This window comes from Carassius carassius, chromosome 12, assembly GCF_963082965.1.
Source record: "Carassius carassius chromosome 12, fCarCar2.1, whole genome shotgun sequence".
In the NCBI taxonomy this organism is placed as follows: Eukaryota; Metazoa; Chordata; class Actinopteri; order Cypriniformes; family Cyprinidae; genus Carassius; species Carassius carassius.
The window spans coordinates 11,366,249-11,381,136 of record NC_081766.1 but is presented as its reverse complement, the minus strand read 5'-3'; the positions used below and the strand labels follow the sequence as shown (position 1 = coordinate 11,381,136).

Below are 14,888 nucleotides of genomic sequence, written 5' to 3'. Positions count from 1 at the left end.
TCTGACAGTTCAGTTCAAATTCAAATTCCACATCCTGTAAGGTGTCAGCAAATCTATTCTGGTTTCAACTCGTGAATTGAATGCAAGCCATTTCTTCCATTTGGAATTTTGTCTGACTTTTGAATGGCAGTTTTCTTAACTAGAAGCACTGCTTGCTGAGAATAGTGGAGCACTTTATGAGCAATTATTCTGAGGCCTGAGTGGATTGAGGGACTGGATTGACATTTTGTGCACGGGGAGCTTCTAGAATGTAAATGAAGTCTTTGAACATCTCTTTCCCTTTACTTGAAGGATTTGGTCTGATGACATGCATTTTTACCTCCCGGTTTCTCATAAGAGTGGTTGAAAACACTCCTTAGTCTTCCATTTTACATTTAGAATAGTACCAGCATGACGGTACACACCTTTTGAATATTTTTGATTTTAGATTATGTATAACTCTTATGTATAACTAATTCCAAGCCAGGTCTTCACTCAACAGTTTCCCACTTTGTTCTGAAATGAAAATGAAAACTCAAGCATAAAATTAAGTCAAACACATTTTTCTATTCGCAATTCACTCATGCAAGAAATTGGCAGGCGCAAACAGAGAAAGGACAAATGGACAGCTGAAAAATATATATATATACTATACCTATACTACCATAAACAAAAGACTACAAAAAAAACAATATTATGGTGTTTCTTCAATATTAGTTAACTACGTTCTTAAGTAAAACAATTTCAGTTGAATCATGTTTTAATTAAAAAATGTTAACATTTAGAGTGTGATGTTGCATGAAGAAAAAATAAGGAAACATTTTGAAAAAAATGTGAAGATTCTAAATAAATATATTCTGATTTGAAGTAAATTAAAACTTTTAATCGTACAATTAAAAGTTTTAACCATAATTAATTTCAGTAATTACATGGAATAACAAATGCATATTCCTAATAATGGGATAACAAATGCATATTTCTTGGAGACAGAGTAGAGGCATCTAACAGCTTCTTTGGTCGAAAGGAGTGTGACCCTCACGTTGTGCCTTCTTTAAACATGGTTTCCTTATGTCCCAACACAGTTAAATTCATGTTGCCTTGGGAACTCTGAAAGTGTGAGCATGAAGGAGGCTGAGAAGTAAAACCCGCTGGGTCGCAGGTGCTGGAAATGAACAGTGTCCAATGATCCTGAAAGATAAGGCAATTTGGCTGGCACCATCAGAATAATGAGAACAGAATAGTGATGTTGCAGGGCTGAGTTCTCTCACAGGGGTATTTGTGAGGCAGGCCGTGGCCAGCATGTGTGAAGGGGTCTCTACATCGAGGTGTTTGCACATTAACCTGCATAAATAGGGGTTACAGAACCCCCAATGCTCCTCCTTTGTCTACTGTATGTCTGACTGAGGGTAACACTCACCTTGCAAAGTCATAGTATGGCTCCTAGTACAGGCAACACAGACATCTATTCATGTCAGTCTAGTCAGTGCAAGCAGAAGAGACCACAGGAATCAATATGAAAAATACATGTCGAAGTAAGAGAAATTGAGAAAGACAGAGAGAGAGAGAGAGAGAGAGAGAGAGAGAGAGAGAGAGAGAGTTCTCTCCAAAGAGGGATAAAGAGATGGATGAGGCGTAGCTGTCTATTAGGGGAACTGCTCCGCATGTTCTCTCAGACGTGACAAAGCAACACTAGATTAGACGAACTTGAAATAAAGGAAGAACTCTACTAACCTGCTACCAGATACATTACAGCCAGCTGAAAACACCTTGTCAAACAAGGGAAGACTTAAGACCAGGAAACTGCTTTGAAATGGTACTTTTTGAAGTTACAAGTTAATCATGATTTAAAGAAGTTCAACTACTGTCAAGTCCACTCTAGACTTTATAACTATAAGTAACTTTGCAACTACATGTGAACTACCAGTCATTAGAGTGTTAGTGGACAGTCTGCTAATAGACATTTTACTAACACTGTACTACTATTAAGAGTTGGATTGTAAAAAAAATTCAGCAGGATCTGATAAAATAGAGCCTTACTTTTTAAAAATTGCTGCAGATCTTATAACAGATCCCATCACTTCAATTTTGAATTTAAATTTAAAATCAAATGTTATTCCTCGTGCATGGAAATCAGCTGTGATTCTACCTTTGTTAAAAGGTGGTGATCCATCTGAGATGAATAATTACCGTCCGATTTCAAGGTTGTCAGTGATGACAAAAGTATTTGAATCTTTTATAAATGATCAAGTAAAACAGTTTATAACTGAATTTTTTTTTTTTAATTAATTTCAATCAGGCTTTAGATCAGGTCACAGTACTATAACTGCAGCCATGCTGGTCACTAATGATATTAAATGTTTGGATAGTAAACAGCACTGTGCAGCTTTATTTGTAGATCTCTCCAAAGCATTTGATTCTGTAGATCATAAACTACTGTTGCAGAGACTTAGTTGTGTGGGTTTTAGTGAAACAGCTCTAAATTGGTTTAATAATTACTTATTTGAAAGAACTCGGTGTGTCTCAGTTGAAATTTTTATATCTGTAGAACAAACAATTAAAAAAGGTGTCCCACATGGGTTCTGTTTTAGCACCAATTTTATTTTCTATTTATATCAATGACATAAGTTGTGGGATAACCTCAGCTAGAATTCATCTATATGCTGATGACACAATCATTTACACAGTAGCACATTCTTTGAACCAAGCCATGGAGATTCTGCAAGATTCTTTTCGGTCTTTGCAACTGTCATTGTCAAATTTGAAACTGGTTTTAAACCCAAAAAAAAAAACAAATTATATGCTTTTCACCCGTGGTTCCATTAAAACAGATTGGACGATTTTAACTTTAGAAGGGGACTGTATAGAAAGAGTAAATTGTTATAAATACTTAGGCATATGGCTAGATGAAAAATTAGGTTTTAATGTAGCTACATATTGAAAATCTCTTGAAAAAGCTTAGACCAAAACTTGGTTTCCTCTTTCGTTTAAAGAAATGTTTTCCTTTAGAAGCAAGAAAGAGTATTATTCAAAGTTGTTTCCTCTCCGTATTAGATTACGGTGATGTGATTTATATACAGGTTCATCTTCTCTTAAAAAGTTAGATTGTGTATACCATGCTGCCTTGCGCTTTGTGACGAGTGCCTCTTCACGCACTCATCATTGTACCTTGTACGAATTGGTGGGTTGGACTTCTTTGTTTCAAAGGAAAAAAATACACATGCTGATGTTTATTGCTAAGGCTTTGTTAGGAAAACTACCAATTTATATCTGTCGTCTTTTATCGTATTACACCTGTACTTATAGCACTAGATCTAGAGTTAAATTGCTTTTAAAGGTTCCTAGAGTACGTTCAGAACTTGGTAACTGCCTTCTCTTCCTATGCTCCCTGGTTATGGAATGAGCTGCAGAGTAATGATAATAATGATAGAAGCACTCCCCTCTTTAAAATTTTTTTAAAAATCTCTTACTGACCAATTTAAGGGAAACGTGTGTATCTTTGGTTAAGTAGTTTTTGTTGTTATTTTGAGTGCTGGACAAAATTTTATGAAAGATGACAGTTTTCTTCTGAGTTTTATGTTTGTATGTTGTTTATGTTAAACTTTCTGTGCTGCCATCTTGGCCAGGACTCCCTGGAAGAAGAGATTTTATACCTCAATGGGACTATCCTGGTAAAATAAAGGATAAATTAATGCTAATACTAATAAGAGTTAGTCGACATGTACTTGCAAAGTTACTTGTAGTTGCTTATAGAATGTCTAAAGTGGACTACAGGTGCTTCTCAATAAATTAGAATGTCGTGAAAAAGTTCATTTATTTCAGTAATTCAACTCAAATTGTGAAACTCATGTATTAAGTAAATTCAACGCACACATACTGAAGAAGTTTAAGTCTTTGGTTCTTTTAATTGTGATGATTTTGCTCACATTTAACAAAAACCCACCAATTCTCAACAAATTAGAATATAGTGACATTCCAATCAACTAATCAATTCAAAACACCTGCAAATATTTCCTGAAACTTCAAAATGGTCTCTCAGTTTGGTTCACTAGGCTACGCAATCATGGGGAAGACTGCTGATCCGACAGTTGTCCAGAAGACTATCATTGACGCCCTTCACAAGGAGCCACAAACATTCATTGCCAAAGAAGCTGGCTGTTCACAGAGTGCTGTATCCAAGCATGTTAACAGAAAGTTGAGTGGAAGGAGAAAGTGTGGAGAAAAAAAAGATGCACATTGGTTACCAAGTATTGAGTACATGTACAGTAAATTAACATACTTTCCAGAAGGCCAACAATTCACAAAAAATGTTTATATATATATATTATATTTATATTTATATATATATATATATATATATATATATATATATATATATATATATATATATATATATATATATATATATATATATATATATATATATATATATATATATATATATTATTGGTCTTATGAAGTATTCTAATTTGTTGAGATTGTGATTTGGTCGGGTTTTGTTAAATGTGATCCCAAATCATCTCAATGAAAATAACCAAAGACTTAAACTACTTCAGTCTGTGTGCACTGAATTTAATACACAAGTTTCAAAATTTGAGTTTAGTTACTGAAATAGTTTTTTTATTTATTTAAAAAAACAGGACAAATTTGATGAGTGATAGAGAAGTGAATGTTGACATGAGAAATTTGTCTGCCTGGAACTGCCACTCAGTACACTTTAAATGTGAGAAAAATATGAAAAAAAAATATGAGAAAAGAGAAAGAAAAAATTGTGTCTGTTATTTTGCTCAGAAAATCAGCAGTCTTCACTCTCGACTAAAACTGTGTCAGGCAGACATTGTCGCGGTTTCAACGTTAGCTTATCCAGTTTCATCTATTATGGCCTTTACACTTTTTAAGACCAGTTAGAGACTCTTAAAGCGATGGTGCACAGTAATGTTCCTTGCTATCTTTCCATTTTCAACAAGGTTTTTCCAAATGCAATGCGAAGCCAATAGACATTCCCATCTGTTATCTTGGCGAGAGGTTAATGCTTTTGTTGAACTCCTGATGCCCTAATATCATGTGGACTACATGTGTTTATCACAACTCTGCTCTGCAAGTACTGTTTTTAAAGTCCTCTGCTTTCTTCTCTAAACAAACCATGGCTTAAGAACACAACTAGCATTTACTGAACCATAGGAGAATTTTCCTACAGGACACAGTAGAGCTACCAGCACTCCTTGAAGACATGCGGGCATCCATCAGGTTACTGCTTACAAATCGCTGAAGTCATGTCACCAGAACATCTGGAAGAGCCATAATTATCTGATATCATGAAATACATTTATTCATGTTTCAGCCCTGACATTTTAATCAGTAGTTTATTTGTGTTCCCTGAAGTATGGATGATGAATGGATGATGTGTCTTGCAGGTGAAAATGAGCTCATCATAAGTTTTCAGAAGATTCAGAAGATTCTTTATTTTAAAGAACAAGAATATGTCATCTCACCAAATGAAGGTGAAGCTCTTTTCAGCAATGAGAAGAAACTGCTTTGCATTCTTAAAATCTTTCTTTAACTTTGTAAAATTTTTGTCTCTTCTAAATAAAGATAATTTTATTTAGAAAAATTATAATAATACCATTGTGCTTAGCAACCACAACTCTCTGTATAACTTACCATAGTTCTAAAGGAGGTCAATGCTCATCATCAGCAACAACAGCTCCAGAGCCTTTACCACAAAGCAGACAATGCTGTTTAAATAACAAGGGACAGGGATTATACGCTACAGGATTTTACATCAGGTTTTTAAATGTGAAATTCAAGCAATAATGATCCAATTGTTCTTCCCTTAGTTATAGCAATATCTCTTTCCACCATGTGTTTTTCCATTACATAAAAACAGCATAATTTTCATTCATTTGAAACAAAACATTTGCAGACCAATCTTTGAAAAAAATCTTTCATTTATTTGCTTGACACATAAATATGACATTTTGAGTTAGTTTCCAGGGAGAATTTAGGGGCATTTTAACTATACAGCTGTCAGTCGATTTCAGTGTCTTTTGAATTAGCTTTTATTTTTAGATTTTCAGCTTTCATTTTAAGTTTTAGTAATTTTGATATGTGCTTTTTTTTTCATTGTATTTTTAGTTTTTTTTTTATATTTAGCTTTTTTATATTAGTAATCTTAGTACTTCAAGTTGTTTACATTTTTTTATAGTTTTAGTTAACAATAACAACAGTGAGCGATTTAAATATTTGATCATGATTAATCTCATTTTTTTTTTTTTTTGTTAAATTGTTAATACATAAATTTAAAATATAGTTAATGTGATCCAAAGGTTGGTACTATTAGAATACATTTTCAGATCAAGAAATCTTATTTATTAATTTATTTTATTGTATTTTATTTATTTTTTTATTTTTTTATTTTTTTTATTATTTCTTTATTACCAATGACTACCAAGTTTCAGAAATCTAATATTCAAAAGTTTAGGGTCAGAAAGATTTTTTTATATTTTTTAAATCTCTTATGCTCACCAATTCTGCATTCAAAAATAACTGTTTTCTATTTTCATATATTGTAATTTCATTCCTGTGACGGAAAAGTTCATTTTTCAGCACCTATTACTCCAGTCTTCCGTGTCACATGCAGTACTGTAATCCGAGAAATATATATTTTTTATTATTATTAGTGTTGAAAACAGCTGTGTTCCTTACATTCACTGCACTGTCAGTTCTGATTGTGGTTCTACAATGTGGACAACCATTAAGTGGCTGAAAGAAAAATCCCAGCAAGAAACATGTGCTGTTCAAAAGTAAAGCAGGAAATTGGGAAAAGTGCACAGTTAAAGGGCCCTGTGGTCCTCCCTGTCATATTTAATAATTGAGCCTCTTCGTCATTCAGTGTGATGGCACTCATTTTCTTCAAAGGCAATGGGCTGCTTGGCATTGCCAAGATCTCCAATCAAAGAAAAGTTTCCCATCAACCCATCATAACAGGAGAAATGCAGAGATGTCTGCGTGACCTGGTCTGACTTCTACTTTGAAGGCAGTGTCTTTAAAAAAAAAAAAAAAAAAAAAAAGATTCATGAGAGAGAGAGGTGATGCTCTCTTCAGTGGTCTGCAATCTCTCTGTAGTGCTGTAGTCTCTTTAATCTTCTCCATAAGAGAGAACACTAGACCATAGGAAAGACATTTTTCAAAATTCAACACTTAAGGGACAATTATATTTTTGGACTGCTTAAGAATTCCTCTTTGCGAGGAATTAGCCAAAAATTAACATTTGCTAAAAGAATTTACTCCCCCTCAGGCCATCCAAGAAGTAGATGAGTTTATTTGTTCATCGGAACAGATTTGGAGAAATGTAGCATTACATGACTTGTTGCTCACCGATGGATCTTCTGCAATGAATGGGTGCCCTCAGAGTTCAAACAGCTGATTAAAATGTTGCAGTTATCCACATGAGTCCAGTCTTCAGCATTAATAATGAATTTAATTCGTACAACCATACAGATTTGCACTTCACGAGAAGTTAATTGATCAACTGAAGTTGTGTGAATTACTTGTGGATTACAGAAATGCTTTTATCATCGGTTTGGACTCTCATTCTGACGGCATCCATTCACTGCAGAGGGTCCATTGGTGAGCAAAATCATGTAATGCTAAGTTTCTCTAAATCTGGTCAGTGGAGAAAACAATGGGCAAAGGGTAAAGGGTAACTTTCAACAAATATATATATATATATATACATATATATATATATATATATATATATATATATATATATATATATATATATATATATTTTTTTTTTTTTTTTTTTTTTTGTTGTTGTTGAACTACTCCACTAAAATCTTTATTGTTAATAACTAGCATTGTTTTTGGCTAATATTTGTAAAGGAGGCTCTGTTACTATGCAGATTTAGATCTTTTGGTTTGTTTGTTTGTTTCATCAGACTGTATTTCTGTAGAAAGTGTGAGGGTGAAATTGGTTGTGTAATGTCAGACCCCTTCTGTGCGAAGTTTGCCACTCATAAAGTAAGAGGCAGGATGGAGGCGGAATTAACGAGCCACCTGCTCCAGGGTCCAGTGCCACAAATAAAATGAGAGCAAGCCACTTAGACACACCCTCAAGCTCCAATAGATAAAAATAAGATGCCACAATGTGACAGGAATATATGACTACACACAACCATTCAGTTAACTAGGCGTTCTTTTGTGGCATATACATTATTCAGTAAATTTTAGTAATTAATCTGAAGTAGCTAGTTTTAAAAGTGAAGTGATTTGGACGGATGGATGGATGGATGCTTTGTTCTCTACGTATGAATTATTTTCCTATAAGACATAATAGAGCATTACACATTTACTTTAAAGTCTCTTACTTTTATCCAGGTGATTGAAGAGTGACAAAAAAAAGTTTCTTCAGTAGGGAAGTCTATGTCTGCCATAGCCATAAGCCCCAAAGCCCAGGTGTCAGTCTGACTGGCTCAGGTGTGATTCATTTTACAGTTTGCTCTTGTCCTGAGTTCTGTTGCTTCTAAGGGATTAAGGAAGATTTAAAGAAAATTCCATAGCTTGGTCTCTACTAAATCATTAAACTGTATATCAACAAAGTTCCCAGTCGAATTAGTCAAATGTTTCTCATGCTGTAGGGAAAGCTTCTGGGTTTAATGTCTACTATTATCAGAAAATAATTATAGCACAAAATATTAAATCTTTAATAATTTGGCTTTACTATAGTTCAGGGCTCAACAGTAAAATGGGCCTAATGAAACAGGACCAGTGTGAGATAAGAGCTGCACTTCCCATAAACATTTGGATTTCTCAAGATTGTTCTTTGGAATTATGCCGATTTATATGTCATCAAACTAACATTGTCTACATTTGATGAAATTTCAAGAATTACTTTTCCTGGAAGCATTAGCTAAACATTATAATATTTTCCCTCAGGGACAAAGGAGGTTGTGCCTCCTAGATAAAAAAAATAATAATAATAAATAAATAAAAACCTTGTATAATAGTTTAATTTTAGCATTATTTATTTACTGTTATGATATTTATTACTAACTTTTATTTTAACGTTTCCAGTTTTCATCTTTTAGTCATACAAATGTTGAGCTTGAAAATTGTATGATTACTTAACAGTTGCAACATTAAAAGCATCACTGTTCTACAATGATAGCACCGTCAAATTAGAGAAGGCAGTGTCATGATTGCCTCTATAAGCTGTCAATCGGATAATACCTGTCTATCATGTTCTCTTCATCTCACAAGTGTACCCAGGATTAATTACACTGCTCTGAAATATGAGTATAATGTTTGTGTTATCATATTTGTGTTGAGGTTGAGGCCAGTGCTGTTGTTAAGATCTGCTAATTTCTTTCCTGTTCTCTAGTACTGAAAAGTGGTCTCTTCTTGTTCCCAGTGCCAATCAGAGTTCTATTTGTGGAGTTGATGATCTCACCCTTGTGCCACGAGTTGTGATGTGGGGGTGCACCATGGCAATACAAGGTTCAATGGTGAGCCTGGCTTTACTGTTCTTTGGAATTCAAGCTGTTCCTTACCCCACCAACAAAATAGTAAGGACCACAAGGGTGAGGCGACAGGTTGCCGAAGGTGGGGGTCCTTCTAGCAACCAGACCCAGGCCGTGATCTTCAATCATGTATACAACATCAATGTACCTCTAGAGTCACTCTGTTCAGTGGACCTAGACATGGTACCAGGGCCAGGGACAAACAAAGGTACAGCTGGGAGTGACAAGATGCTGACAGAGTACACAGAAGAGACAGTGGACTCGGACAGCCAGGTGACTTTCACCCATCGCATCAATATCCCAAAGCAGGCCTGTGCTTATCCTGCGGCTGTCGCCATGGAACAGCTGGCTAACCGTATAGAGATGCTGGAGAGGGAGGTATCCTTGCTTCGAGCACAGTGTAGCTCCAGCTGCTGTGGAGAGAGCTCTGTTATGGGTGAGTTTTAGATTTTGAGGTGGATGTACATTGCACACAATGAATAAAATGTAATATTGTGATATATTATTACAATTTAAAATAATTGTTTTTAAATTTATTATACTTTAAATTATCATTTATTTCTGTGATGCAAAGCTGAATTTTTAGGATCATTATCACATGGTCCTTTAGAAATCATTCTAATATGATGATTCATTCTCAAAGTCGGAAACAGTTCTGCTGCTTAATATTTTTTCAGAACATGTGATACTTTTTTAGGATAATTTACTTTGATGAATAAAAAGTAAAAAAAAAAAAACAGAAGCTATGTTTTTAAAACATAAATATTTTGTAATAACAATATACACTACTGGTCAGTAATTTGGGGTCAGTAATTTTTTTTTCTTTCTTCTTTTGAAATTAAAATCAATACTTTTATTCAGCAAGGATGTGTTAAATTGATAAAAAGTGATAGTAAAGAAAATATATTATTAGAATATATATTATTATAATTTTTTTTTTATAAATTCAGTTCTTTTTAACCTTTTATTCATCAAATATATTAGACAGCAGAACTGTTTCCAACACTCATAATAAATCAGAATATTAGAATGATTTCTAAATGATCATGTGATAGACTGGATGTTACATGTGACACTGAAGGCTGGAGTAATGATGCTGAAAATTCAGCTTTGCATCACAGGAATAAATTATTTTTTTAAAGTATATTCAAATAGAAAACTATTATTTTAAGTTGTAATAATATTTCACAATATTAATGTTTTTTCTGTATTTTTGATCAAATAAATGCAGGCTTGATGAGCAGAAGAAACTTCTTTCAAAAACACTAAAAATAGTAATGTTTCCAAACTTTTGGTCTGTACTGTATATATATATATATATATATATATATATATATATATATATATATATATATATATATATATATATATATATATATATAAAGTATATGTAAGGGGGAAAAAAATCTTTAGACTTAATCAAATAATTGCAGCCTTGATGAGTAGATGTCTTTTGAAAACATTAAAAACTCTTACCAACCACAAATCTTTGAATAGTAGTGTATTAATTTAATTTATCACATTCCTGTGGATTACACATATGTACAAAAAAGTAAATATAGGTTATTAATCAGCAATATTGACAAAAACAGAAAATCACTGACGGCTCTATGCTGGAATCACTTTCTCTTTAATAAACGATCTAAAATATGCTAAAACTAAGTTTAAAAAAAAAAGAGAAAAAGACTCATTTTAATTAAAAACTTGCTTCTCAGACAGACTCAGATAGCTCAGAAATAGTGAAGTATCATCTAAGAATCATTCATCAGAACTCCCAGATGGCACATAATGCAAAGAAATTTGAATTAAAAAGTTAATATGTTCTGCTGTAAATCAATATTCGTTATTAAATATCATGGATGTATTATGCTCAGGTTGTGTCTCTGTTTTATAATGGCTTAATCAAACTAAAATCTACTTTAATACTGAATCTGTTTCAAAGCTTTAGGCTCATTGTACCTGGTGGATGAAACAAAAGTGCATCCTGGTCCTTCTGTCGGTTATGATGTGACTGCAGTGCTAAGTGAAGTAGATGCTACATTGTGCATTGACCCATAGGGACAACAGAATTGTTGAAGTTGGTAGTGTTGTGCTTGTTTAACATCTCAAAGGGGCACTCGAGTGGATTCACACCTGCAAACCTTGGCTGTGTAGCCCCTCCTGGGCAGCTAAAAACAGCTGAAACACTGCAGTAGTGAAGGGAAAGTCATATTAAGCTATACAAATGAGGTTAGATTGTGAACTAAATTAATTACAGCACTGCTGCTGGAGAGGTCTCCCCCCAAGCCTTTGATAAGTCCTCTGTTTGCTGAATCAAACCAAGCTACATGCACTGGAGCTAATAAGATTGTAAGATATTGCCTCAGAATTATTTATTCATTTATTTTTCTTAAGTTTAATTTTAGTCCAACCTGATGGAAATTAAAGGAATAGCTCACCCAGTGGGAATTCTGTCATTATTTACTCACCCTTGTTTTGCTCCAAACCTATTTGACTTGGTTTCCTCTGAGGAAAATGCAGTCATTTTTAGGGACATGTTTAAAAGTGTGTCCTGGATACAGAAAGTGAGGTGAATTAGGAATAGAATTTAAAAACAAAACACAATGATAAGAGTGGTCTGACTTCTTTCAGAACACATAATGATTACTGTGTGTAAGGAACACCCTGTAGTCTAAGTTGTTATATACTTGAAAGGATATTTCACCCAAAAATGAAAATTCTATCATCATTAACTCACCCAAGTTGTTCCAAATCTTTATGAATTTCTTTCTTCAGGTCACTAATCCAGTTTGAATGATTCATGATTCAGTTACCGTGTTTAACATTTGTTTTTGTTTTTATTTCTCCATGGTATTAGATTGAGCAAAAGATGACAGAATTTTCATTTCATATTTGTTCAATCTTAGGTCAGTTCGACTTCGTCCCTCAGTGTGGCCATGGCACGTTCAGCATGGAGGTTTGTGGGTGTGTTTGTGAAGAAGGATGGTTTGGCAAGAACTGCTCTGAAGCCCGCTGCCCAGATGACTGCTCTGGCCAGGGCATTTGCATCGAAGGCGAGTGTGTATGTGACCGTAACTTTGGCGGTGAGAATTGCTCAGAGCCTCGATGTCCAGGTGATTGTTCTGACAGGGGGTTATGCATTGATGGCGAGTGTGTTTGTGAGGAAGCCTACGCTGGGGAGGACTGCTCGCTGGGCAGGTGTCTGAACGACTGCTCAGATCAAGGAACCTGTGTGAACGGAACCTGCCAGTGCCGACCTAGCTTCCTGGGGGAAGACTGCTCTCTCATCTTCTGTGCTAATAACTGCAGCCAGAAAGGGGTGTGTAAGGATGGTTTCTGCGCCTGTCAAGAGGGATATACAGGAGATGACTGCTCTTCAGGTCAGTGTATGGTTGAATACAATATAAAAACACCCTTGTGTTTTCTTATTGCCAACCCTTCTTGTTGCCAGAAAATTTGCAGACATAACTTATGGGTTTCAGACATTTATTTCCTGCATATTGTAGTATTATTTGTAGGACTGTTAAATGCACTTAATATTGTTAATCTAATTAATTACATGATGTGCTGATTAATTAATCAAATTAATCACACATCATTTTTGGCTGAGAAGGGGGCATCAAATGTGTTAAATGTGTTCATTTTAAATGTGTGTTTTATTTTTTTTATATATATATTTTACCCAAAATTATTCACACAGAATTAATGTTATATTGACAGTTATTTCATTACTTGATATCATTTCAATATATCCAACCTGCCTGAACTACTACTTAAACTTGCTTTGTACCTTTAAATACATTGAAAATAGAACTAAAGAAGCAATGCAACATAAAGCCCATACATGTACACAACTGATAAGAAATAAGGAGCAATTAATATAAACAAAATATGATCAAATGTAATGTGTGACACAGACATTTTAAGGCAACTGTTTTTTCCTATTATCCATATTATCTATAACTTTAACCATATGTTTTTTCCTGAAAGGAAGCAGTACATCTGTTGTCTTGTTAAATATTGAATAGATTTCGAGTAGATGTCATTTAAATGGTCATTTAAATTTGCTGCAAAATTATTATCATGTGTTGTTCTGTTAAATCTATGTGTGTGTGTGTGTGTGTGTGTGTGTGTGTGTGTGTGTGTGTGTGTGTGTGTGTGTATTTACAGTATATACATTGCATGTAATTAAAGACAACATGTACAGTAGCAGTTTTTCATTGTTTTACCATTATAAACACTTATTACACTTTGCTACTGTATATAGACTTAGTGGAAGCAGTACAAATATGTTTCCTAAAAAAAAAATGAGTTTGTGGATAATTCAGACATTCTGCCTTATGTCTGACAAGCTTGATGTTCTTTAAGCATTTATAATCCACCAAAGAGGAAACTGAGCTCTAACAAAAGCTTGTTTATGAACCTCATTTTCAGAGCATACATTCTCTTTCAAAGTGTTTAAGTCAATTGAAGATAAACAAGCTACTTTATTAAGTGATATTCAACTGGTATAGTTTCTTTCCAATATCAATGTATTCTGGGAAGATCAGTAACTGTTTCCCCAGTTGCAGGCACACACAACAGATGCTAAACCCCACAGTAGGCCCCCAACTCCTCCAGCTGTAAAATTGGTGAAAACTCACAGCGTAACACCATTCATTTGTCAAAAGTCACATTCACAGGGAAAGATGTGTCATTAACCAGGCCAAAGCAATTTCTCCATAACACTTACCCAGGTTCACAGCTAGCCTGTGGAAAAGACTGGCGAAACCCCACATCATTGAAGACAGCTGTCATCTCATGAGAGGGAGAGGGAAGGGCAAATCATATTACCAGCCCAGTTCTCTGCCTCTCATTTTCTGCAAGACTGAATGGAGGCAAAATTGCTTATTTCATTGCAATTAGGAGAAAATAGTGGGGTGTTGTCTGTGAGAGGTGGTGGAATACTGCGAGTGGCTGCTCAGTTATTACTCTCCACACAGCTTCACAAGATTCTCTGCTCTCTTAGGTCTTCATATTATCAAGGGACTGAATTAGGATATGGCTTTCCTTTCAGTTACTCTATCCCATTTTCTCGTTTCATTAGGCCGATGAAACCATAAGCAAAAAGTATTTTGCAAACAGGTAGCGATGATGGGGGAAGAAGTAATGAAGGAAATAAGATGAGATGAAAAGTTTCTGAAATTTTCAAATAGTTTAAATTAAGTGATATTTAAAATGTAATTGCAAACTCTAACATAGCACTACACCTACTTTTTTAGTCTTTCGACTATAATTTAACAAAAATAGTCATGAAATAAATAGTTATAGGTCATTCTGAAAGACTGTTAGCTGACATATTGTTGCTTCAGTACATGCCAATAGATAATCTATACAAGCAAGGCTGCC

General features: G+C 34.4%; 1 protein-coding gene across 2 annotated transcripts in view; it reads left to right on the top strand.

The window, feature by feature from the left end:
- tnr (tenascin R (restrictin, janusin)) overlaps positions 1 to 14,888 on the top strand; it is a 149,177-nt gene that overhangs the window by 96,880 nt on the left and 37,409 nt on the right. For both annotated transcript variants that reach the window (XM_059563466.1, XM_059563465.1), the window contains exons 3-4: positions 9,392 to 9,936; positions 12,407 to 12,880. In XM_059563466.1, coding sequence (XP_059419449.1) covers positions 9,450 to 9,936; positions 12,407 to 12,880 — 961 coding nt within the window. In that variant the 5' untranslated portion in view covers positions 9,392 to 9,449. The remainder of the gene's footprint in view (positions 1 to 9,391; positions 9,937 to 12,406; positions 12,881 to 14,888) is intronic.